Source organism: Chelonoidis abingdonii, chromosome 16 (assembly GCF_003597395.2).
Source record: "Chelonoidis abingdonii isolate Lonesome George chromosome 16, CheloAbing_2.0, whole genome shotgun sequence".
Lineage (NCBI taxonomy): Eukaryota > Metazoa > Chordata > Testudines > Testudinidae > Chelonoidis > Chelonoidis abingdonii.
In genome coordinates this window covers 5,147,618-5,172,827 of record NC_133784.1, presented here as the reverse complement: position 1 = coordinate 5,172,827, position 25,210 = coordinate 5,147,618, and the positions used below count along the sequence as shown (strand labels likewise).

General features: G+C 48.7%; 1 protein-coding gene across 3 annotated transcripts in view; it reads left to right on the top strand.

Annotated features, from left to right (window-relative positions):
• FBXW4 (F-box and WD repeat domain containing 4) overlaps positions 1 to 25,210 on the top strand; it is an 86,816-nt gene that overhangs the window by 53,955 nt on the left and 7,651 nt on the right. For all 3 annotated transcript variants that reach the window (XM_032795711.2, XM_032795712.2, XM_032795713.2), the window contains one exon: positions 11,245 to 11,310. In XM_032795711.2, coding sequence (XP_032651602.1) covers positions 11,245 to 11,310 — 66 coding nt within the window. The remainder of the gene's footprint in view (positions 1 to 11,244; positions 11,311 to 25,210) is intronic.

Genomic DNA, 25,210 nt, shown 5'->3' with positions numbered 1-25,210 from the left:
GGCTGAGCCCCGGACGGGGGAGGGGAGCGGAGCGGGTGGCTGTGGTGGGCGTCGGGGGCTGAGCCCCGAGAGGAGGGGAGCGGTGTGGGTGGATGTGAGCGTCCAGGGCTGAGCCCCGAGAGAGGAAGGGGAGCGGAGCGGGTGGCTGTGGTGGGCGTCGGGGGCTGAGCCCCGAGAGGAGGGGAGTGGTGTGGGTGGCTGTGGTGAGCGTCCAGGGCTGAGCCCCGAGGGAGGAAGGGAAGGGGAGCCGGTGGCTGTGGTGGGCATCAGGGGCTGAGCCCCGGAGTAGGGAAGGGAACAGAGTGGGTGACTGTGGTGGGCGTTGGGGAATTTCTGCGCCCCTTGGCTAGGGTGCCGCATTCTGCTGCCGTTCAGCACATAGTGTCGCATGATGGAATTCGGTTACTTACTATGAGTTTTATGGCCCATCCCATCATTATTTTCTCCACCAGTTAGACCTAATTTCCAACACACCAATTTTGGTTCATTGATTTTCAGTTCCCAGGCATGATCTTAACACAGTCCTGGAGTTCTAGCAGGAGGGCTTTTTGTTTGGATGATCTATCTTTTTGTCTTGTTTTTGCATCTTTTCCCATTGACATTTGTTACAGGTTATTGTGAGGATTTATGAACTTCCACACACTTTTCACAGGTGAGCTCACAAGTAGGGTCGATTTGTAGGCCCAGGTATCACAACAGACCATGAGGTCAGTAAGCAAACTAGTGGGATTGGGAAGTAAGGAGATCGTGAGGAGAGGGCAGATAAATGGAGGCAAACTCTAATGGCCTTTCCTGATTTCCCCAAATTGGATTTTAGATATGTAGGTATAATTTGAGACAAATAGTGTGTTGTTTACTGTAACTTATTAATATTTGCTTTGATGGATTTGGGTGTGGCTTCCCAGCTAAGAGGTGTAATTTCCTTATGTGTAATTTGCAAGCCATAACTTCAGTGGACATGTCCAGGGTGAAAGCCAGGGTTACTTAAAGGATTTGGTGGTGGAGATGGGGAAAGGAATTTCTGCATGGACTGTTTTTGTGCAGGTTTTTCTGTAGTGTTTCTGTACTTGGTACTCAAACCAGCACCAGGGTGAAATACTCAAGTCTGTCTCACTTTTGGTTAAGAACTTGTCTCCTTTCGTAAATGCAGTAAAATCGTTTTGATGGGGGAAATAGTGGAAGATCGGAGAGTGGAATACTTGGTTTTTTGGGGTGGGGGGAGAAGGGTTAGGAAGTGAGTGGGTTAGTGGAGGTGAGGCATGGAAGAGGCCAAGAAGATGAAGAGGAAGGAGGTGGGTGTGGGATGAAGTGGAATTGGATATCTTGCCTAGTGGATATTTACCACTTCTTAAAGCTGTGAGAGAAGGGGCTTAAATTAGGACTGGAGAAGACTTTGTGAGATTGTGGCTGAGGGTGGGATGCCGGAGATGCCATAGGACTACATATATTCTGTACAAAACAGCCACAGGGCTGTGCAAGATCTTCAAGCCATGTATGAAAAGTAGTTATATCAGACTTTGTGTACATGTGTGATAAACTTTTCCTTTAAAATAGTTTTGATGTATGAATTTAAGTAACTGTTGCTGGCTAGAAGCAGGCTTGTGTGGGCAGATCTTTTAGACATTCTAAAGCGTGGAGGTAGCAGGGTGAAGAGCATTGTCTAGATATTGGTGTGAAAGAGCTCCCAGGTGAACAGGTCAGGTCCCCGTTGTCTGGGTGCTGTCCAGACGTGGTCCTCCCCTGAACTTCACTGTCTAAAAAGACACACGCCCTCCAGGAGTGTGAGGGGGGAGGGCATACAATAAATGCAAACAACTGACGTTTGCTCTTGCGAAAAGTAAAATCAAGTGCCACTCGTCGTTGGACTCCCATTCTAGTCCTCATACATGACTGATCCCTTACTAGCGTTGCAGGAGAGGAGATTTCTGGGGAGAGACCCCCAGGCAGTGAGGATAGTGGCTTTATGGCTCAGTAGCCATGTGTAAGGGGCTTCCGTATTGTGGAGAGAGAGCTTGAGTAGCACGTAGTGGGTGCTGCAGTCCAACAGGAATTACACTGGGTGACTAGCTTCTTGCAGGCTACAGGGCCAAATGTCTGTTTTCTCCCTGTGAATTGTGTTCCCAAATACAGCGAGCCGTGCGGGAACAGGCTTAGCATGGTCGATGGTGAATTAAAGAGCGGTGGCCTGAAGCCAGAAGTTGGGAGCATTCAGGCACAGATGGAAGGAAAATGGAGCTGTAGGAGAATGATGCAGCAGAGAGATGAAGTATCGCTGGAGACGGTTGAGGCCCTGAGGCTGAAGGTATTTGGGGTTCTGTTAATCGGCGCCTAGGAATAACATTAGGATCCTGTCCTTTGCAGTGCTGTGGGGGCCAGAGCGAATAGGCTGTGTGGAGATTCTTCTGGCCATCCTGTCCATGGCTCTTTGAAATGTGTTGAGGAATGGAGACCCGGAGAGGGACAAAGTGATGGGAGCTAGGCAGCAAAAAAGAAGAAAAGGAGGTACGGGAAGGTCAAGACGACTACTCCGTCTGCATTAAACAATGAAGCAAGGGTTTCATTTCTTCAGTGGACTGGAGTTCAGCCTTGAATGTGAGGCTTTTCTGTTCCAGCTCAGACCTCCAGGTTATGGCTTTTCCAGCATCTCCACAATGTACTTCTCAGTATAAAATGCAAATGCCCGCGTCCTAGGGACCAGCATTTTAGCCCGGCGCGTGGGGCAGAACGCAGCATGAGAGTGAGTTATTAGCCTGTCTCTCCATGCCTGTGTCTTCAGTGCTCTTTGCCGAAGCACAGTGTTTCCTCTTGTGGGGAGAAGAGGTTGTAAATTTCGAGAGCTCACTCGATCTCCTCATACATGCTTTGGTTCCTCTTTATGCTGAGAGTCCTGGACGGGATGCCGATAGTGACTGGGCAGAGCTCTTCTGTAGCTTCTCTGTGTGCAATTTACGATGCATGTCGGGGAGTGTGATTCAACCCCGAGCTGGCTGGCTGGCTGTGGAAATACTGTGACGTTTGCGTAGGGCCTAAGGGAGCTACTTGTAACATGCCCAATGTCCACCGTTCCATTCATGGGACCAGTCGTGCCGTTCACCCCCAGCTGCCACCACCCTTTGGTGATAAATAAAGAAATACGTTGCCAAGCAAATTAAAATGAAAGAAGAGAATTGGGCTGTCCTGGAGGCCCAACACTGTAATACCAAAGGGGCTACAGGCTGACTTTGAGGGGTGTGGGCAGAGCTGTGCTTAGGGCCCAAGCACTGGAATGAGTGGATCCGGATTGAGGTGCGTTGGCAGAGTGTTTTGGGAAACTCAACACTGAAGCAGGGGCTGCTGCTGTTGAAACCGGGGGCGCATTGGCAGAGCAGTGAGGGAAGTTGTGCAAGCAGGCAGGTGCTATCCTATTCCAAGTTCTGGCCACTTCTGTCATGTGTCATCAACTCACTCAGCATTTTCATTCCTATTTTTCTTGTCCTAAACAGGCTTCTGTTCCATTTCCTTCCATAAGGGGGTAACTGGACCCACTAACCGCTGCCAGGCTTTCTGTACAGCTGCCCTTCCCATTGATGGTCCTTCATGAGAATTCCCAGTGCGAATGAGTCTCTGGTCCACTAAGACCACCTGGTCTAGTGATGCTGCACGAAGTGGCCTTAACCTGGCCAGAGAAAGCTGGTGGAGACTCTCTCCTGTGCAGGGGAAAGTCGCTCTGTCTGAGCATAGCACAGCAGGTGTGGAGAATCAAGGCCAAAGGACCAACACGTTCTTTTCATTTGCTGCTGTGCCTTTCCACGCTTCCCGTGAGGCCATCTTGTTGGAGGCAGGAGGACAGCTCAGGGACTGTTCACCTGCTGTCCTACTGCTGTATTTAATGGGGAAAAAACTCCCATTGACTTGAGCAGATACCAGAGGAGAGCCTGAAGGATCCACTTCCTTTCATAGTGAATGATAAGGGAAATACCCTCTTGTCTCAGTGTCGTCACCTTTGGCTTAGTAACTTGGCCATTCTGTACGCTAAAGGGTTCATTAAATTTTGTCTTTATTTCTCTGTTGAAAATGTTTCAGTTAGTTCCTTACTGATAAGGGGACTTAGAAGACTTTGAGATCCAGAGTGTAAGGTGATGGGCATGTTAGCAGTGCTATAGGGAGAGAGTTGTGAGCTTGATGGCCATCAGAAGGGTTCAGGATTGACCTTAATTTAGTGTTTTAATTTATTTTCCTGCAAACTGTTGTTTTCTCCCCAGAGCACATGCGTCAGTCTCTTTTCTCTGAACAGTTTGTCTCTAGTACTGTACGTATTCTCTGTTGTCGTTTGGGCACTTTCTGAATAGCAAAGCCTCTAGTGCAGTGTTTTTCAAATGTTTTGTGCCGGTGACCCCATTTGGATTAAAAAAACAATTGTGACCCTCCCCCCCACACACACCAGAAAAAATGGTGACGCTCTACCTTCAGCCCTGCTAGACTCGGGCCTGGGGCTTTCTGCCCTGGTGACCTCATCAAAATAGAGTCTTGATCCACAGTTTGAGAACCGCTGCTCTATCTTTTAGCACTCTCTGGCGACTTTAGAAAGCTCTGATTGAAATAGGTTGGTCTTTGGAGAAGTTGGGGAGTGTCGGTTGTGAATGTTGTTCTGGTCACAGAGGAAAAGCTTCGTCAAAGTGGAAGGCTTTGCAGTGGTTGGGCTCTGGACTTGTGCAGCATCCTCTGGAAGCTCTCCACAGCTGGATCCTTGGCTTGTCCTCCATTCTTACACCCTTCATTCGGGGTTTTACAATCTGCGTTGTCCCTGAGGACCACAAGTGTTCTAAGAGCTGCAACTCATCGCTAGGGATGCAGTCTCCACTGTAGCTGAGACCTGACGTATCAGTGGCTTGGAAGATTAGACCAAGGCCTTAAACTGGCAGTGGAAGGGGACTGAGAGCCACTGGAGGGACCAGAACATGTGCTTGATTATGCAAAGTGTGCCCTAAACCGTGGAGGAGATGGGAGTCATGGCGTTTAAGACATGAAGGGACCACCTGATCATGTAGTTTGATCTCCTAGATATCACTGCAGCTTAAATAAATTGATGTCAGGCGACCAGCAACTCTACAGTAATGCGCCATGTGCAGCCCAGCTCTCCTGAGTAGTCCTGCCACATCACACTAGTGTGCAGAACCCTGCCTGTCATAACACACGTGATGCACCAGTGTTGTTGTAGGGTGGATCACGAGTGCTAAGCTGCAAGCCTGCAATGAGATCTACATTGAGAACGCACGAGTGCTTAGCACTTTCAGCTTAGCATTCGTGACCCACCCTACAGTAACACACCAGTGGTGCACAGCGCATGGGGATGGCCTTTTAATAACAGCCCAGTTTGCACATGCAAATGTGCTGATGGGATTCAGTTGTAGATTTCTAAATGGGTGCTGCTGCCTACAGCCAGTCCAACGCTTACTGTTGTGTGAGAAATTGGGAGAACCCGCCACGGTGTCCCTCTGACCTAGTCACAACCTTTGGGCTACTGCTGCACACCCTTCCACGTGCAGCGGGAAAGCCAGAGTTAATCCATAAAATTAAAGGCTGCTGTGTCGGTGAGTGACATCAAGAGAAAGCAGCCTCCTCTCTCCCGGGCCGTTCTGCATCTCTTCCTTTTGTGCAAAAAGCCTCATGCTCCAAGTGCTGGAATCTCCTACGCAGATTTCCCCCGGCTCTTCTTTCCTCCCCTCCCATCTTTTACAATGTTACTGTTGCAGCTGCTTCTCCCAACCTCCCTCCTTCATTCCCACCCCCAGCTCTTCAGCAGGGGCTGCATCGAGTTTGTGTGACCTTAGCACTATATTCATGCGTTAGGAGTTACCTTCCATAATCATGTGGACTGATTAGGTTAGTCGGCTAGTGGCGGCAGCAGCGATCAGACGTGACATGTTCTAATGATTCGCTAAGGCTTAGCAGGCTGCGTGTAGGGGGGAGCATCGAGTGGTTTGGGGGAAGGGGGTGGGAAGGCGGGGGCCCCACAGGTGCTGACAAAGACTTTGACCTTCGCTGCTATAATATCAGTGTTTCACAGGCAGGGCGGTTCGGTAACCCACTTTCAGCCCATCAAAAATTGATTTAATTGCAATTTTTTCCCCCAATTAGGAGCACTGGAGCTTGACTAATTGGAGTAATAGAGAGTAATAAGGGTCTGATAAAAAGCCTTCCTCTGCCTCCTTTGTATCTTGTGTCATTGCCTGTCAGAGGTCACAGAGCTTGCATATTCCATTAGGCAGAGTTGCCTTCATTTGTACAAATTAGTTTACCCAACAGTAATTAAAATGCCAGTGCGGGTCGGGCAGAGCTGAATACAATTGATGGGCACGTTGGTGAAGGATTTGACAGCTCTGGTGGCCTCCCTTCCCAAAGCGTGTCAGTGCTGAACCAAAGGCTACACAACCCACAGACCTATGCGGTTAGCATTGCAGCTCCTGCATTCTCTGCTCTTCTCTCTGGACTCTCTTCCTCCCCATATGCCTCTTATTCCCCTTTCGTTTGTCCCATCCCTTCCCTGGTCTCTGCCGACAGCTCCCTGCCTCACCATCCCCGTTCCCAGCTGCCGAGCTCTGGGGAGTAATAACTCCTTTGTTTCCTGGTTTGATGGTTCTCTGGATACAACCATCTCCCAAATGGAACAACGACGTCCAATTCCAGAGGGAGGGGGAGAAGGAAAGAAAAGGACCTTGCACGTGTCAGCTGGATTCTGGAATCCAGATCCCTCGAGCAGAATGGGGCTGGAGAAGCAATCTGTTTACAGTACAGGGGAAGGGCATAAGCCTGGGGCATGAGGGAGTGTTAGAAGAGAAGGATCCAAATGGTGTCAGGGTTGGATGTTAAAAGAAGGTTTTCATCTTGGGCTGTTGAAGTCTTTGCGTAGCCTGTGGGTCCAGCTCAGCTGGAGCTGATCCTGCAAGCATTTAGTTTGCCAGGGCAGAAGGTATGGATCAGCAAAGGGGTCTTCCGCCTTTGTGGCCATGACTGATCCCAAGAGCTTTGCAAACTATGTCTGTGCTGGAATCGTTTCCCCTACCTCTGAAATGTAGCCACCGCTAGCCAGTCATTTTAACAGCGCACAACAACGCTCCATAACAGGTTCGGAGAGGAAGTAAGAGAGATACTGTGATTAGTTGAAACTGCCAGGGGAATCTAAAGACGTAGAACAGAATCGCCGCAGCTGGAATTTAGTCACATCACACTAGCCAGGATACTCCCAACTATTGCCAAAAATGCCGTTGTATCTTTAATGACCACAAATCAGTGAGGTGTTTTGTATCTCCTCCAAAGGTAGCATCAGAATACTTGAGGGGCTGATATCCCATGAAATGCCAGCTCTAGGGTAGGTAGGGTTTGTAGCTGGAGATGGACTGGGCTTTTGGGGGGACCTGAATTTTCTTCCCATACAAAGTGTTTTGTGTTAAGTATAAAAATCTTCAAAAGACTAAAGCAGCTCCTTGCTTTAGCCTTTGGAAAGCAGGTGGGGTGTGAAGCTTGTGAAATGATTGGGAACAAATGTCCCCAACCCTCCCATGCAGAAATGGACATGTAGTCACCGTGGGGCCACCCAGGCGGTCACAACATGAACACGAGTGCCTGACAGCATCACTCATCTCGCATTTCTGGAGGGAGCACTTCGGATGGAACTGAAGAGTCTTCCCCACTGGCACTTCCACTGTCCTGTGAGGGAGGAACACCCTGAGAGGCACCATCTCTGTTAGAAAGCCCATCTGAATGGCTGGGTTTGTGTTAAATAGAACGTAGGAATTGTCAGATGGGATCAGATCCCAGATTCATCTAGCCCAGTGTCGCGCCTTCGATAGGGGCCAGAGCTAGGTGCTCCAGGAGAAGATCTAAGCCCCCTGCGTCAGCCGATGTGGGGTAATCTGCCCCCATGTTCAGTCTCACCGCTTCTCTGTAGGTAGAGATGGGCTTAAGGCTTGAAACATGAAGGCTTTATCTCCCTTGCAAAGTTCTTATAAATATGATAACGCTGGATATTCTGGATTATTCACAAAGATGTCTAATCCCTACTGAATCTTGTTCAGTTCTTGTCCTCAACAGCTCCCAGGGGCAGTGAATGCCACAGTCTAATTATGTGTTGTGTAGAAAAAGATATTTCCTTTGATCAGTTTAGGATTTCCCCTCTGTTTAATTTCATTGAATGCCCTCTTGGCCTTGTTCTTGTGTTGTATGACAGGGAGAACACAGGTTCCCCATGTATCATTTCTAGAGAGAATATCACGTCTCCTCTTACTGTCTCCTCTGTAAGGTAACAATCCCCGTCTTTTCACTCTCTTCAGAGGAGACTTTTTCCTGCCCTTGGTCATTCTCATCTCTCTTCAGTGACTCTCAGGTTTCTTTCCTGAGCTGATAGTTAATTTAGAACCCTGTAAGATATCTGAGTAGCTTAAACTTTTCCTCCCAATATCTATTGCTTTGTATTTATCAGCATTGAATTTCATTGGCTGCAGTGTTGCCATTTCACCTGGAACATGGTTAGTTTTGGTGAAGGGAGCTGGGCTAACAAGCCTGAAGGCCTCTATCTGTAGACCAGGTTCAGTGGGGCAAGGGCAGTGGTTTGCTCTGCATCACCGAAGACCTGCATGAGCTCCATTCACTCTTTGGCCTCTAGCAGCCATTAAAAGGGTCTACTTCCTCCACTGGCCCCATTGACACCATATCGATCCATCTCTTTAATCTCTGCAATGAAAGTCCCCCAACCACACTCTCTCCCACGGGGGAAATCTCATCCCGCTGCTATATGCAGTTGAGACTTTTCTGCAACTGTTGTTAATCTGGGTTGTGTTCTTCTAGGCTGGCGGGTATTGAAGTCTCTCTGAACATTGAAAGCCTCCGGCTGCAATCCAGTATGAGAGCACTAGAGTGGAACGGCCCAGGGGAGTGGGAAAGCTGCAGGTTTCGGGCAGGGAGCAGCAGTGTGCAGCTCTCTTTAGATGATGCTTTAGAGAGTTGGGATGACTGGGAGTAAGGAGAAGAGGACCCTAATCCCTACCACAGGCTGGTTGGCAGTCAGAATGGCAGGGATTAGAGTTTGTGGTTCCTCCCACCTCTCTCTTCCTATTGATTTACCTCCATGTTAATTTGGACCTGTGGCCACGGTCAAAGAGGCTTGTTGCATACCTTCTGTGTCTGCAAAGCAAGGGGCTTCTCTCTCTTTTTTTTTTTTTTAAGGAAAAAATCTTAAGAACCCAATTGCCCGCTTGACTGGTTCCCGAGCTGCTATTATGTTTCTAACCACAGTAATTGGCTTTACTAGTTATTAATGGATTACGTTAAAGGGAAAAAAAGAGACAAAACCCAACACCTAGCTTTGTAGTTCTAGGCTTCGTCGACCAAAATACTGCCTACGAAATTGGCGGTCAATTGCAGAGTTGTTGAAGTGACTCTGTTTTGTGCCGCTCTGTACTTAGAATGAAAATGCTGACAGGCTGTTAACACCCCTCCTGGCTATTCTGTAAGGAGCTGGCGGTGAGGGCTGGCATGGGGCAGGGAACCTGGGCCTTCAGCATATCGGTCCAAGAGCGTGTCACGTTGGATCATGTCTGAAAAACAAATGCTGTGCTGATTTTTCTACGTTAAAGTGACATGGTGGCCACCATCAGTTACTTTAAAGAGGCTTTCCCCCACCTCCTGTAACGGCTGGAGTGTGGGTGGTGCCTGGTCCCCACCCCTTCCTGGTAATATAGTTGGTGGGTGCCAGAGTTTATGCCCGAGGGAGGGCTGATCTTTCAGCTGAAACTTAGAGCGAGAAGACAGAATCCTGGATTCCAATCCAGTTCTACCCTAGACTTGCTTGGTGACTTGGGCGAGTCATTTTCCCCTCTCCTTGCCTCCGTTTCCCTTTCTCCACTATGGGGATAATAATGCTTGCCTACCTCACGAAAGGCTGAAGATGAATTAATTAGTTAGTTAAAGCAGGCCGAGACCTTCCCCGAGGTGGGAACTGTGATAAATCCAAGGGATTTTATTAAAAAATTACCCTGGCTATTTTAAAGCTTAGCTGTTCACCGTCACCTGGGTCCTTATTCCGGTTTGTCCTTGCAGCTGCCAAGCATCCTGTGCCACTCCAGAGTGCATTAAAGCTCAGCTTGATACCAGTCTGGATTTAAAGCTGTGACTCCATTTCTTGCATTTGAGCTATGCCCATCACTGTGATTTTGGGGGTATCTTCTTGGTAGTTTGTAATAAATTAGACCTTCTGAAAGATAACTTATAGCAAATTTCATTGTAAGTTGATGATTTTCTGGTTCAGGATGGAGGCTGGCACAAAATGAGCAACGTGGAGAATTGCCACACGTGACTGAATTTCTGCAATTAGAGGTCTGGGATTGGGTCCTGCCTTATCGAACTGATTCAAGACCAGGCATTGTACCATACATCAGCGGGTCTGTATTCATCACATGGGATTTTTGAACTAACATTGTAGGAATGTGGAAATGAAGCCAAGTTATACGGCAAGAGAGTCCAATCTGTTATAGTGGTGGGTGTTTCTAACAGGCGTCTGGCCTGTCGCTGCTATGAAAGTGCTGCACATTTTTTGCTGGCTGATTCCACGCATGACCAGAAAGTAACCGTGGGGTTTATGCAGGGTTTATACACAGTTATGTGGAGTCCTGTGCTAGTGGCATTGTTGAGGAGGCACTTTCCCACGTATGTTATAACTTACAGCGCTCCAGCTCTTCCAGTCCAGGATCCCCACACAGCTCTGCCAACGTTCCTAAATCCTGACCTGAAGCATTCTCTGCTATTCCAGTCCTGCGTTCCTCCACAGTGTTGTGTGTCTTGGCCAACTCGTGAGGATCCGGGGTAGACCTCCTCAGCATCAGCCATTCTCCTCCTTCAGATCCTTCCTCCCAACACTCCTTGGCCATGATGCTTCTAAAAAGCGTGACAGTGGTTAGTCTCCTGGTGTGCTGAGACCGCTCCCTGTCACGCTGACCAATGTTTTCTCGTTGGTTTCTTGTATTCCCCTATTGGTCTCTGTGTCCATCTGTTCTGTCTTGTCTTACGCTTAGATTGCGAGCTCCTGTGTTTGTACCTGCACCTAGCACACAGCTGGGGCCCCTAGGCACAAACAGAATAACAGCGTTCTTGGTGTCTCTGCTGTTTCTTGCCCTGAATTAGAAATGTTTTCCGTAGCACAGCTCTTCTTCACGCTCCAAGGGGAGATGGCTGATGCTGGGTTTTTGTTTTTGTTTTGTTTTTTTTTGACAGTTCCTTTGTGACTGGGACAGCTTGCTGTGGACACACGTCTCCTCTGAGAATCTGGGACTTAGAGAGGTAAGCATGTGGCCAGACCTTACTGTGCATGTTTCATTTTTGGAGGGCGGGAGGAGAAATGCACAGCTAGGGCTGCCTATAACCTGACTGTCGTCTGCAGTTTGCCAACTTAATCATTTGTCAGCCATGGGGCAAAGGAAGGTGTAATGGTGAAATCTCAAGAAAAGTGACTTTCAGTTCCTCAGAATAAGGGGGGAGGGTGAGAGTTTCAGGGTAGACATGAGGCAACTCAGCTTGAAAGAAGGACCCCGAGCCAAGAGGGAGTGTGCAGAGAAGAGGCCAAGAGTGGGAGTGTGGTAATAATTGGGATGCGGGAGAAGGGAGGGAGGGGATTGATGTCAGAGACAGGGAGTTGGACATCTAAAAAACTTCCCTGTGGAAAGTATTCCACACCCTGAGATCTCAGTCAGGAACTGAGACATGGGACTCTTAAAATGACTGGACAAAGCACTAGACAACCAGTAATTGTGAATAATTCTGTATCAGCAAAATGGGTTGGGTGAGCTAAAAAGCTTCTTCCACCTTTGTCCCTTGTGAGCTTCAAACTGTGTGTCTACTTAACCATGACCAAGAACCTTTTCCCTAGCCATATCCCAGAGGGCAGTGTGTTTAGTGAATTGAACATTTCAGAAGCCCCTTGCTCTTATACAACTCCTGTATATTCTTCCAGCTTCTGAAGATAAAGAGAGAGATATGGATATTGTACAGAGAGTAGGAAATACCCTCAGATTTTGTTCCACAGAACACAGTTCAGCAGAGATGATGTGAAACTCTTTTACTGTACTTGGGTTCAGGTGTTAATATGCAACTTCTTTGGCCCTGAAAGTCCCCTTCTTCCCCGGTGCCAGGGATTCAGCATGTATGTACTCCAACATTCCAGTGAAAGGGATTTCCTATCCTGTCTTGTTTTAGTACAAAGAATAGACTGGCTGCAATTTTTTTCTTGAGCAGATAAAGAACCAGTTGACATAGTTTATTTAGCTCGTTCAAGAACAAGGGGGGATATTCAGTGAAATTAAAAGGTGGGAAATTCAAAAGCCATAAAAGGAAACAATTTGTAGGCATGCAATTAGCCTGTGGAACTCATTGCTACAGGAAGTAATTGAGGCCAAGAATGTAACAAGATTCAAGAAAGGATTGCGCATTCATATGAATATCAAGACTATCCAGGTATAATTAATTATAACACATTTAGAAAGGAGTATTAAAGCCTCTTTTAAGGGCTTAAGTCAATCTCTAACTGTTAGAGAGCAGGATGAGACTTGGGGGGCAGATTATTCTATCTGCTGCTGTGGGTTTCTTGCACCTTCCCCAGGAACATCTGGTGGTGGCCACTGTCAGAAACAGGATACTGGCCTGGGTGGACCTGGGGTATGATCCAGTTCTTCAGTTTCCACCTTTGGAATAGCCCATAGTGGACGGAGATGGAAATGGTCACCATGGCCAGCACCCCTGCCATGCTGAGTGTTCCCTGCTGCCTGTTCTCCATCACTTTGCCTAGTCCCATGTAAACACCGCAAGAAATGGGGCTTCTCCCCTTTCCTCTGGGAGATTGTCTCCGAGCCAAATAGATCTCACTGGTGGGAACTGTTCCTTGATATCCAGCCGACATCTTTCTTTGCTCAGTTTCATCCCAGCGGTCCTTGTTTTACCAGCTTATGCCACAGGAACTAGCTTCTCCTCAGTGGTGTCTGTATTGCCTCTTGAAAGTACTTGTACATCTCCTATCACTCCTCCTCTTTGGTTGCTTTTTGGTCAAGATACGTGTTCTATAGTGTCTCTCTCCAGCTAAATCGCCCTTTCAAGCAGTTGAGTTATTTTAGTTACATTTATCTGAATTCTTTCCAATTTGCCAACATTTCTCTGCTGTTGAGATGCCAGGAGCTGGGCACAGGGAAGTCTGGAGGTCTAGTTCTGCTTAGCAGTTTCTGCTTGTAGTTCACTATGGTGAAGGGTTGAATAGTGACTTGGTAATTTCATGTGATCACCTAAATGTGTCTTTTCCTTCAGTCTTAATACGTGGCAGAGGCTAATGGTCTGGGTCTCTGCATGGCGACTGTAAGAGTGTAATGCAGTCTGGGAAAGCCCTGGCCTTAGGACTCCGCACAGGTTGGGTTCCAGTCCTGCACCTGAACTCTGCCGAAGGGAGATTTGAGGTTGACAGCCTGGGCGTCTCTGTGTACTGAGGAGTGAACAGCACATGTACGACAAGATCACAATAGCACAGCACAGCTGTACATGATGAGTGTGCTCCGCTTAGGCCTGGAATAGCAGGGAGGGAGGCCATGCACATCAGGATTGAGGGGTGCTGGCCAAGCTAAGGTTGGGGGGACAGTAGTCCAGGACTGAAATGTCAGAGGGGCTGTGGATTAGGATTGAGGCTGGAGAAATTGGTGGGGTGTGTGTCAGGACTGAGGCGCACTGGCAGAGCTAGGGGGTTAGGTTTGAAGGCTGAGAGAGAAGCTGTTCTCCCTTTTATTTACAAGTGCTGTCTGTCAGAGCTGGCTGTATACGCTACTATTCTATAGTTGTAGTTGATTTAAGTTTTTCAGTGTTGTTATATCTTTAAAGAAAAACAAAGGACCTGTCATAATTGATGCTGTCCGGAGTTAACCCTGGCACATGCTCTTTTGGTGAACTGGGTGGTGAGCTGTTCGGTTCCAGACTGGTGCGTAGATGTTGAGGTGATGGGTGCCCTTTGGGTGAATAGGCAGGCTCTGAGACCCTGGCTCGTGCTGGGGCCTCTGGTGCTCTTGAACTCCTGGCTGCTCTCGAATGAAAGCATCTGCCAGGAGCGAAGGGACAGGCTCCAGGGTTGGTCGATCTAACAGCCTGTCCCAGAGAAGCCCAAACAGATAATAAAGCTGTGCAGAAAACAGGATTAAGGTAACAAGCAGGCATGAAGGAGTTTGATCTTTCAATAAGGCCAAAGCCTGATTGACAGGCAGATCAAAAAGCTGGGACGGCCAAGCCAATGGGCCTAACTCATCAGGCCGATTCTTCCCTCTTCACCTGTGCCAGCTGGAGTGCAACCCTGGGCCCTGTCTGTGAAGCTGCAGGAGATCCCCATGGTGGGCCGGGGTCCTGCAAGGATGCACTGACACACGCTTCTGGATGGAGAGCTCACTTCAGTGGAAAAGCAAGTGGCTGCTGGTGAAATGTGTGGCTCGGGTGGAAAGCAAAGCAGCTCCGTGGGTGGCGGGGCGGGATGGACTACCTCAATCCCAGCAGTTCTCAACCTCTCCGTATAATGTCCCTCTTCCCAGCGAAGGGCCACTACTTGGGACACCTTTTCTGAGCCCGTTGGCGTCACTCCTATGCTGACCAGCAGCAGTGTCCATAGGAAAGCACTATGGGCTGCTCCTACAGGGTCTGTGCACACTGTCTCCGCAGCATGACCAGCCCTGGCTGGCTCAGGAAGCCAGAGACCACCCATGGGAACTAAGTCCTGGATCTCTAGAAATAGCAGAGCCTCTCGAGCTGGCATGTCCTTTGCAAATGTAACTGCTCAGAGCTATTGGTGAGGGTTGAAAGGCAGCACCCGTGCAGAGTGTTTCTGCTACCATCAGTCAGGCGGAGTGGGAATACAGTCATCACTGACTGCCTCTCTGCATGCGCCCCGGGCTGTTTTCTGACCTGGGATGGCCATGCTGCTCCTCCTGATAGGCTGGTGGGAGCTGCATGTGTGTGTCTGAGAGCAGGTCTTCACCTGCCTCTGCCTCTCACAGTGAAACCCCCAGGAACTCGGAGCGTGGATCAGTCCCCAGCTGTCATGTCAGTGCTCCTGTTGTCCAACACCCGACACTAAGCTGTGGTGATCTCCTTAGAATTCCAGTTCCCTTGGGGTGGGTGGTCTCTTGAATTCTCCACAGCTGAGAGTTGGAACTTGCTACAAAAGATTTAAAGCTAAATAACTGGAGAATCCTGATCTTCTTAGTTCCAGACTGGATAAATCCTTGGCTGATACTTGTAGCTGTCGTTCTTGGCATGAAGGTGTTAGACCATTTTCTGTTCTCTGGGGTGGCCTGTTGCATCGCAGTGAGGGATGGGGACGAGGACAATGTCTTCACCTGGAAACTCCTTCTGAGCCTTGCACAGGGTTGGCTGGAGTTTGGGGTGAAGATATTTGTTGGGGGAGGAGAGGCGTGTTCAGCTGGTGGCATCGGACCAGAGCAGCACAGGCAATTTGAAGAACTGAGTCAAAGGCAGTGGGATGACCCTGTAATGCCCAGTCATTGACTGCTGGCTGACATTCCAGCTGCAGGCACACAGCTGGTCCTTTCGCCTGGTGTGAATAAGACCTGTTGTTCCCGAATGAGTATTTTGAGGCGATCCCTTAGACTCTGTGCCCTGGGACATATCGTGGCATCTTAATGCCTTGTGCTGTAGTGACTGGAAGTCACCCTGTTGCTTCAGCTTGACACTATTGCCATTTCGGTCGCAAAGGTGTTTGGGGAGGCTCTTAGTGCCCTGCAAGCTCACCTTCGCAGATATGGGAGGATCGGAATTACCCCAGGAAGTTCTTGGATGGAAATCCTGGCGGGTCGCTCCACTCTGCTAGGTCAGAGTGCACTGGGGATGCTACAGCACTGTCCTTACAAGAAATGCTGTTACGGTGCATCTCGTGGTGTGGCCAAAAGTGAGGGCAAAGAATCTGCGCTAGGGAACAGGCCTGCCTTCGCCGGGACTACATGCCCCAGGCCTTCCCATCGTTAGCATGGGTAATTCTGAAGTTCTGCCTCGGGAGGTGGGCTAGGGCCAGCATCCAGCATCCTGACTTCTAACCTCCGCTGTCCCGCTGATTCCCTCTGACTTCTCTTTAGCAAGGCACCTTTCTCTGCCCATTATGGGGTGTGATCCTACTCACCTGTGTCCATGTTGCACCATGTACTAGGTGCTCCCTCTCTATGCCAGCTGCCCATGCCCGCTTCATGTTAAACCCTTCCCGAAAACTTGTTTTTTCGACTGGCGCTAACAGGGCTCAGTAAAGGTACTCTCCCCAGCCCATTTGAAGGGAAAGGTGGTGTGGGATGGAACCTTCCTTGGAGTCTCCCAGAGCACTTGGTGTAGATTCTTAACTCCTTGGGACGTGGCCCGGGACTGCTTGTCTGTCTGGAACCGCACTGAGTTCAGTATCCCTGCTCAGCAAGGAGCCCCCGGGTCATGGCCGGCCTAATTACACCTACTCCCTCTGGAATTGTGAGGCTGCTTTTTAGAACAGAAACCCTGCCTGCCTTCAGGCATAGCCATCAGCTAACCCCTTGGGCAGGTTATCCCAGATCTGTCCATTCTGGGGTCTCTGCACCGGCCTGGGGAGCAGCTGGTTCCGGATGGACCATTATTCTGATCCAGTATGGCTGTCCCTGTGTCCTGAACGCTTGGAATATGCAAAGCACCACGCTGTCCTTTCGTAAACCTGCAGCGTGCTACTCCCCCAGACGTACATGGGCCCGGAGACACAGGAGAAGGCATGTTAACTGTGCTAAGGTTAAACAGCCGCGGCTTCTCTCTTCCTTTGAAATCTCCCAACTCTTTCCTTTGAAAGTGTTTGTGGCAGCTTGTTTTCTTTTCTTTTCTTTTTTAGAGAACCCTCTAATTTCTCTTTTGGGTCCCTCCGTCCCCCAAGCCCTTTGAAATTGGCTTTACGCTGTCTCTGACACCAAACTGACACTTTGCGTTTCCCCACTTCTTATCCCTTTATGGCAACAGATGTTGAAATTTTGTATCCCTTTTATCTGTCCCTCTTCGCCTTCTTCCTGTAATTAGGTTTCCCTTGTTAGCAGTACAAAGTGGGCTGGTGCTGCCCGGCCTTTTGAGCCATTGTGTATGAGCACATGTGGGTTGGGGTTTTTTTCGGAAAGGTCCCTTCCCCCTTAAGTGGTAGGGGTGGTGTGGACGAAGGCTGCAGCCTTTTTGTTCTCCATTTATCTCTGCCATCTTTTCAAAGGGATGAAAAAGAGCGAGGGAGAGGGTGCACCAAGCGGAAGATGCAGAGCTGCATTTCTTGACCCAGTCAGGCCTCCTGCCTCCTCTTCAGGTGTTCCAGGCAGGGCCCCTTTGATGTCAGTGGGAAGCTAGCGCTGTGCACAAAGCCAGGTGAAAGGTGCGGGGCTTCAAAAAAGCTGCTGGGAATAGGGGAGAGGGGAGTTCCAGGTGTGTGTACTGGGCACGCTGCCGAGAGGGCGGGGGAAGGGTCTTGCAGCGTCAGTAATACACCTCTGTATGTGTCCAGGATCAGGCCACAGTGCTATGAAAACAAAGCAGGAGCGGCCATGCAGGACGTGCCACCTGAAGGAGCTGCACCTGCAGCTTGCTGAATTTGCTGCTGCTTGGCCCGTTGACTGATCCACTTTAGTATCTGTTCAGGTAATGTGAGCCAGGTCCCCCCAGCTCTTGCAGGGGCGTGGAGTGGATGCACTAACAGGCCTCTTCTGCCTCAAAACCATATTAATCCTATCTACATTTGTAGCTTTTAACGTAAAGACCAACACCACCAGAGCAGCTGGCAGCAGGGCTGGTGCGTCTTTATGTTTGTGTCTTCACCTTTCTGGATAAATTTGTTAGTCTCTAAGGTGCCACAAATACTCCTGATCTGATTGAGGACAGACACTCTAGTTATTTTAAATCCAGTCTTTCTAAGTCTCGTGCCCAATCATGCAAGACTGTACTCGGCGTAGCCCCACTAATTCACTGGGACCAGTTGAGTGTGTAGGGGGACTCGGGAGAATAAGGGTTTGCAGGATCAGATCCGAGTTATAAGCTGTATTTCTGACTCTTCACAGAGAGAGTTTTGTCGAGGAATAGGCTTTGGTACACCACGGAAGTTTTAGATCTGTGTCTTCTGTTAAATTCCACCAAAGTCCTGCAGAAAGCGAAACCTTACAGCTTGGAGAGTTTAAACAAACCCTAGGGAATCCTCCAGGATTTTAGGATGGGGCAGGGGAGGAAGGAGAGCAAACCAGTTAAGTAATTTTGATGTAGTACATCCCAAATGGGGAGAGAGGTCGCTGGTAGAAACTCCCACCAGAGTATGCCGCTTAAGTCGGCTCCCTCTTGATAGTCAAAAATGGGGAGAGGTTGCCAAGAGGCGGGAATGATATTGTAGGATGGTAAACATCTGGCGTGGATGCCACCTTTTAGGGCTCTGGAGGCAGGGACTGAGAATTCACCCAGCCTCCTACAGTACCTTGGTTATGCTGATTTGTTATTGGCTGGGCTTATGCAGTGCCAGCATGGAGGTTTGTCTATACAGAGCTGGTACTTCAGTAGAGTCCCAGATTCTAATGCCGTGTTGTGTCCCCTTTGGATTATTTGGGGAACTGAAATTGTCCCCAGAACTCTAAATAAATGGGGGTAGTGGAGTGGGGGTTCCTCTCCCAGCTGACCCCTGGACCTGCTCTGTGACCTTGTGTAGGTCATGTCACCTCCGTTCCCTTCCCTGTGTCCTGTCTGTTCAGGCTGTAAGCTCTCGGAGGCAGGGCCTCTGTCTGGGTGCTTTGTACAACACTCTGTGTGGCAGGGCTCTCGTCTTGTTCGGACCTTCCAAGGTTACTGCAATACAAATAGTCCTAATAAAGAGGACACATTATGCAGCTGGATGGAGAGATCGGATCCAGGTTTTAGTTCTAGTTAAAAGGAAGATAGACGGATGCTTCTAGGAATGAAGATGGATCTTCTGGCTTCAGGCACAAACTGATTGCCTGAGAGATCAGGAAGGAATTTGAGGAAGGAAGAAACCCTTCCAGTTCCCCAGGTAACCCAAAGGCATTACCTGAGTGTTTCTTGCCTTCCTCTGAGGCATCCAGGCATTGGTCATTGTCAGAGGCAGGATGCTAGGTTTGATGGGCCAGCTATCAGATCCCATGTCTCTTGGATGGCAGCTTCTTGCGATGTCCCCATTAGCTGTATCCAAAGGTCTGAGTCTTGTCTGAACGTGTGATATCTTTTCCTGGAGTCTGTATAAAATCTCCAAAACCAGATCTGGGCTTTTTTGTTCTCTGTTGATGGTGATTTTAACATCACCTCTCTGGGCCCTGGCTGCAGTTTTATAGGCTCCTCCCTTACCAGTGTTGAGCTGCGGCTCTCCGTGCATCTTCCCCACTAGCACAAGGTGAAGTTTTTTAGTCCAAGGTTCTCACTGCAGCTTCAGCCACTTCTTATTCCAAACAAACATGGGGCCAACTTCTGCCCTTTTATTTGTGTGTCCTAGAGCACAAACTGTCCCTTTCACTCCCACTCAAACCTATTGATGACAACATGACAACACCTGAAACAAGCCAAAAGTGCGTGTGTGGGGGTGAAAGTGCCTAGTGCATTGATCAGTTTCATCCCCAGGAGCCCGAGCAATCTTTATTTTTCCCTGGGTTGAGAGAGAATCAACAGAAGCCGGGGAGAAGAATGGAAACCCGTGAATGAGGAACCCCCTCTGCCGCTGGTTAGCACTCGCTCATTTAAACAGATGGCTTTGTTTTGATTGGGAGTCTCCATTTTTTTGTCTGCCCACTAAAGAAGACCTCCAGAGCTCTGTCCAGAAAGGAGCCCTACAGTTGCTTATTCCCACACAAGTGGTGCAAGAGGCTCTGAGAATTCCCTGCCTCTCTTCCTCCCCTGGCTTTTTTCCCTCTTTGCCCAGAAATCACAGTTTGAGAGAATTCCCCCCCACTCCTCCCGCTGGAGAGAAAGACCAAGAGACATTCCTGACATTCTTTGGAGAGAAAAGGGGTTAAATGTCTGAATTTGGGGGTCACCGTGTTATACAAATTGCAATCTAATCGTTTTTACAAGAACACACGTGTGCTAAGAAAAGGAGCCAGGGACAAGAAAGACAAGGGGACAGACAGCTTTTTTTGTCCTTTTCCCCTCAAGGTTTCAGGCTATTGTCATGTCCCCGTCCCTCTCCTTCCTCGCCCCCGAGAGGGAGAACATTGGTTTTATAGTTAAATTGGTCCGTAAAGCAGAAGGGCTTGGTGCCACTTCTGTTTGTTTTCCCAAATAAAAGTCCCAGCGGGGTCCCTTTTGCACCGTCGTGGCTTTATTTGAAGAAACTGGCTTTTTCCCATAGCCCAGCATGTCAGTTTATCCTCTGAACTTAACCTTACGGGAACTCGGACAACAAAAATTCACAGGGTCCCAGAGCAGGCAAGGTAAAGAAATTGTATCTTTTTATTGGACCATTTAAAGTGTGTGTGGGCCAATTCAGAGAAAGCAGAAGAAAAGAGGGCAAAACTCCTTCCCCATCCCCTCCACCTCTGCTGTCACTGCCCCCCTACTGCCTGTTGTATCCAAAAGTCTGCCTCCCTCCAGCTGGCTCTGGGAACCTTGCTGAAATGGTCTCTGCAACCTCAGTGTGTTCCTTCCCTTTGTTAGTCCCCGCACCTTGGAACACTTCTCCTTACTGTGGCCCATTTAAGATAGAGACGCTTCCATAGACTCCTAATCCCATGAGTTCCCTGCTGGGCCTACAGGCCTCAGGTACATGAAAAAAGTAACATTGGGCTAACGCTGCAAAGATACAGTGAGAGTAATCTGGGTGCAGGAGGGGTGTGGCTCGCTGGTGTATATCCCTTCATTGTCTGTCTACGCCCTGCCTCTCCTTGGCATTTCTTCAGCCTGTATTTCCCCTGGTTCTCTGCAGCCCCTGTTGCTCTCCTCTGCAGGTCACTTGGCAGATTTGGTGCTCTCTCCAAGTGTGCTAACTAGAATTGGGCAAAGGCTACACTGTGCGTAATTTTATGAGGCGAATTTTACTTCCTTTCCCTGTTGGCCATTACTGGAGGGCAGGCTTATGACTTTCTTGAACTAATGTGTTCAAACATCCAGATCACTCGCACTGAAATAATTTATTTATTCTGTAGATCATTCGCAGTTGGTTGGTTGCAAGTGTTTTGGTATTTGAAATCCATTGATTGGACATAGGTTACATGGAATCACTTTTCATCCTTGGTTGGTGGATGAGCATCATTCATAGAATCTGATTTCCAGAGGGAATATTTGTTCTGTACATTCAAATATTTGGTTTTGGGACACACACACTCTGTTTTGCATACAATTAACTGTTTCCCTGAACACTCCTACCAACAAATTTGGTATGCCGAATATTTGTAGAAAATGAACATACAGGGGCTGTAGATGCCGACAAATCAAACTAATCTAAAAATCGGAACCAGTGAGTGGAATATTGCTTGTAGCATTAAGACCAAGAGCTGGGCTAAATTTGTCCCAAAGAAACACCTGGCAAAGACCTAAAGCAGCTGAACCGAGTGCAGAGAGGTAGATGTTTGCTTGTTTTCGGCTACAGTGGGTTAGAAGATCTTCTGAAAATCCCAACGTTACAGTTACAGAAAATAATTATCACTCCTTGGAAGAGTGAAGGAAGCTTTCGCTTCACGATGGATTAACTCTGCCTTTGGGCCCAATCTAACTCCCCTTGATTTTAACAAGGCTGGATTGTACCCTTAGGTATGTCCGATCTTCCATTTTGAATTCTCTAACTTACTTTTCATCCTTGCTACTGTTTGCTTTTCTGTATTTCACCCAACTGGTTCACAAGAACCAGTTGCTGGTTCTTGTGACCTAGTAATGCTGTTGTATTCAGTGTTCCAACACAAGGGAAGAGTTAAAAACAAAACAAAATCCCACTGGAATATTTTAAAAATAATGTAATAAAAATCTTTGTTTGTCCAAAGGATCTAAACTAATGGAAATGCATCAGGGGTTATCTAACGTCAATGTCTGAACAAAATGCCTGTGGCTGTTGATCCTGTCTGGCCTTAATAATTCTTAGATGCATTCCCCAAGCCCCAGAGCACTAGCACCGTGTTCCCATTAGATGTCTCAGACCCATTCTAGGAGCAAAGGAGTCAGAATATTCTTTTGCGCAATATCCACTAAATCAGGAAAAAAGTGAGCTGATTGGACCTCACCTAGTCCATTTCCCCTAGGGCCAGCTCAGGGTTCTTCCTGAAAGTATCTTGTCCAGGCCAAAGACTTTAAATTGCCCAAGTGCTTGGGTTTCCAGCACTTCCCTTGGGAGACCGTTCTGCAGAGTGGTGTAGTGAACTGGGCAGAGGTTCACAGCAGCCCTGCCTTCTTAAGCACTTGGGCCAGATTTGTAAAGGTGTTCCGGGCCCAAAGATGCAAATAAGTGCATATGGGGATTCTTCACAAGTCTTTACATGCGTCTTTAGGCTCTGAATACCTTTGAAAATCTGTCCTTTAGAAAGTCCAGTGATGGTCACTATAGAGAGCTACAGGCTAGATAAACTGCGGAAGTTGGGTAGTGAATGAGACAGGAGCACAGGAAGGGATGGCCTGGGACCTAGGAGTGATGGGTTCAGGTCCTGTCTCTGCTCTAGACTGCCTGTTGGCCCTTAAGTCACGTAGTGTGCGGTTGCCTCAGTTCTCCACCTACAAAGTAAGGACAGGACTTCCTGACCTCTCAGGAATGTTGCAAAGAGAAATGCCTCATTGTCTGGGACGTGCTCAGATGCTACGGTGGCCTATAACAAAAGGAAAAGGGTCCTTGTGTAGTGCTGGGTTGGGGTGATGTGCAGGATGAGATCACACCCTGAACATCAGACTGGCTGCGGCCTCGTTCGCTGAGCAATGCCCATCCAGTGCCCCGAATGAAGCAGGAGCCCTGCAAGGGGAAACAGTGGGTGGTGATGTAATTCCCAACTGTATCATACTGCACATGCACAAGGGGGCAGAGTTAAGGCTCCGTGGGCAGCTTTAACTCTGCCATTTCCTCACTTTTGAGTGCTTGGCTTCACAACCTTAACGGTTTCTTTCATTTAGGTTTTTTTCCTTTTTTTTTTTTTTTTAATTGAACTGACTGTCTCTAGAACAGTTTGTCCAAAAGATTTACAGAGCAGGTGTATTGCAGAAGGCTCTGGGAAACTGGTTGAATGGTTGCAGCAATCTGTTTATCTGATGAATGTGGCACGTGCGTCTTGTTCGTGAATTTTTCGTTAACTGCATTTGATTTTCTTGAACTTGTTCCTGCTGCTCAAACATGTCGGCAGACGAGCTGCTGGCAAACCGTGGCCACCATATGAACTTGCTGCCATTCATTTCTACTGCCGCGTGATTGGCCACGTTGGCCAACAGGTATGGTTTCTGGTCCCTGATTGAGTGTAAGGGAAGAGGAGAATGGCTTGTGAAAGTCACTGGCGCCGCTGCAGTGTAGACATTCCCCAAAGCGATGGGAGGGGTTCTCCCATCACTGTCAGTAATCCAGCTCCCCCATGGGCACTGGGTTGATGGAAGAATTCATCTGCTGACCTATCACTGTCTCCATCAGGTTAGGTTGGCATAGCCGTATCTTTTGGGTGTGGTAGCTGTGCCGGTATAAATTGCCAGGGTAGAGTAGCCCTGGGAGAAAGCAGGAGCAGTTTGTGCAAGAGCTAATGCAGGGGGATAAAAATTAGGGGGCATTTTAACCTTTTACAGCTTGAGTCAGGCCAGGAGACAGGCACGTCTGCTAGATGAATGAGAGGCTTGTGATTTTGTAGGCTGGGCTCAGAGTCCGCATTACCTTTCCTTCCTTGCGTTCGCACAGCACAATCAGGTGTGCATTCGTGCGTGCTCTCATCCACAGAGGCCTTGTCTGTCTTACTGAATTGCCCCAGGCCAGGAGCTTCCTGAAACATCTTCACTGTGCGGAACAGGGCGGGTGAAATGTTATACTGGATTAGGTACAGGCTTTGCTGTAGCCTGGCTTCAGGGAGGGAACTGTTTCCCTTGAGATCTGGTGCACCATGCAATAGTAATGTACCAGTTCTATAAACGGGCTAGGTGCCAGTTCTGGAGAGGGAAGTTTGGTTTCTGAATTTAAATCAGCAAAGCTCGTGCTCCAAAATGTCTGTTAGTCTATAAGGTGCCACAGGATTCTTTGCTGCTTTTACAGATCCAGACTAACATGGTTACCCCTCTGATACTTGAATTTAAATCGCATTTCTTAGAATGCAGGAAACTGTGTTGTCGATTCCTCCTTCCTGGGCACATGGGCCCTGGACCTCTTGCTCATTAACCTGCAGAACTAAATACAGCAAAACTCATCGCTGTGACTTTGTGTTTCCTCAGCACACGGGCCAGGGGTCACCTAATGAAATTAATAGGCAGCAGGTTTAAAGCTAACGTAAAGAAGTATTTCTTCCCACAACGGACAGTTAACCTGTGGAACTCCTTGCCAGGGGATTTTGTGAAGGCCAAACGTATAACTGGGCTCAAAAAAGAATTAGATAAGTTCATGGAGGACAGGTCCCTCAATGGTTATTAGCCAAGATGGCCACGCGCTGGTTGTTCCTAAACCTCCAACTGCTGGAAGCTGGGAATGGGCGACAGGATGGGTCACTCGATAATTGCTTGTTCTGTTCATTCCTCGTGAAGCACCTGGAACTGATGGCTATCAGAGACAGGATCCTGGGCTAGACGGACCATTGGTCTGAACCAGTCTGGACGTTCTTAGTGACTTCTACTTGCATTCCTTTCCTACCTGTCCCCGAAAGCTGTAATTAATGGAGGGATTTCCCCAGCGGGGGGGGGGGGGGAAGGAAGAGAGAGGGGAACTTCCTAGTGATGGGGCGATGTAGAAATACTCACTTCGGAGGCAGCCATCCCTCGCGAAGCAGGCAAGCGGCTTGGCTGGTCTCTAGTGCCCAGGAATTGAGGGTTAGAGCAGGGCTCGGGATGACAGTAGCATCACCCCTTCAGCCCAGTCCACCGAGCTAGGGGCTGACTCGGGGTTGGGGGCCAGGGAGAGGAAGGCTGCTCACTGATCCCTTTGCCCCGACAGAGCAGTCCCCAGGGCTCTGTCTGGCTATACCAGGCCGGGGTTCACTGGGGGCGGGATGCTGTTCCCCAGCACCAGAGGCTGGGAGCTGCGTGGCTGAGCCCAGCT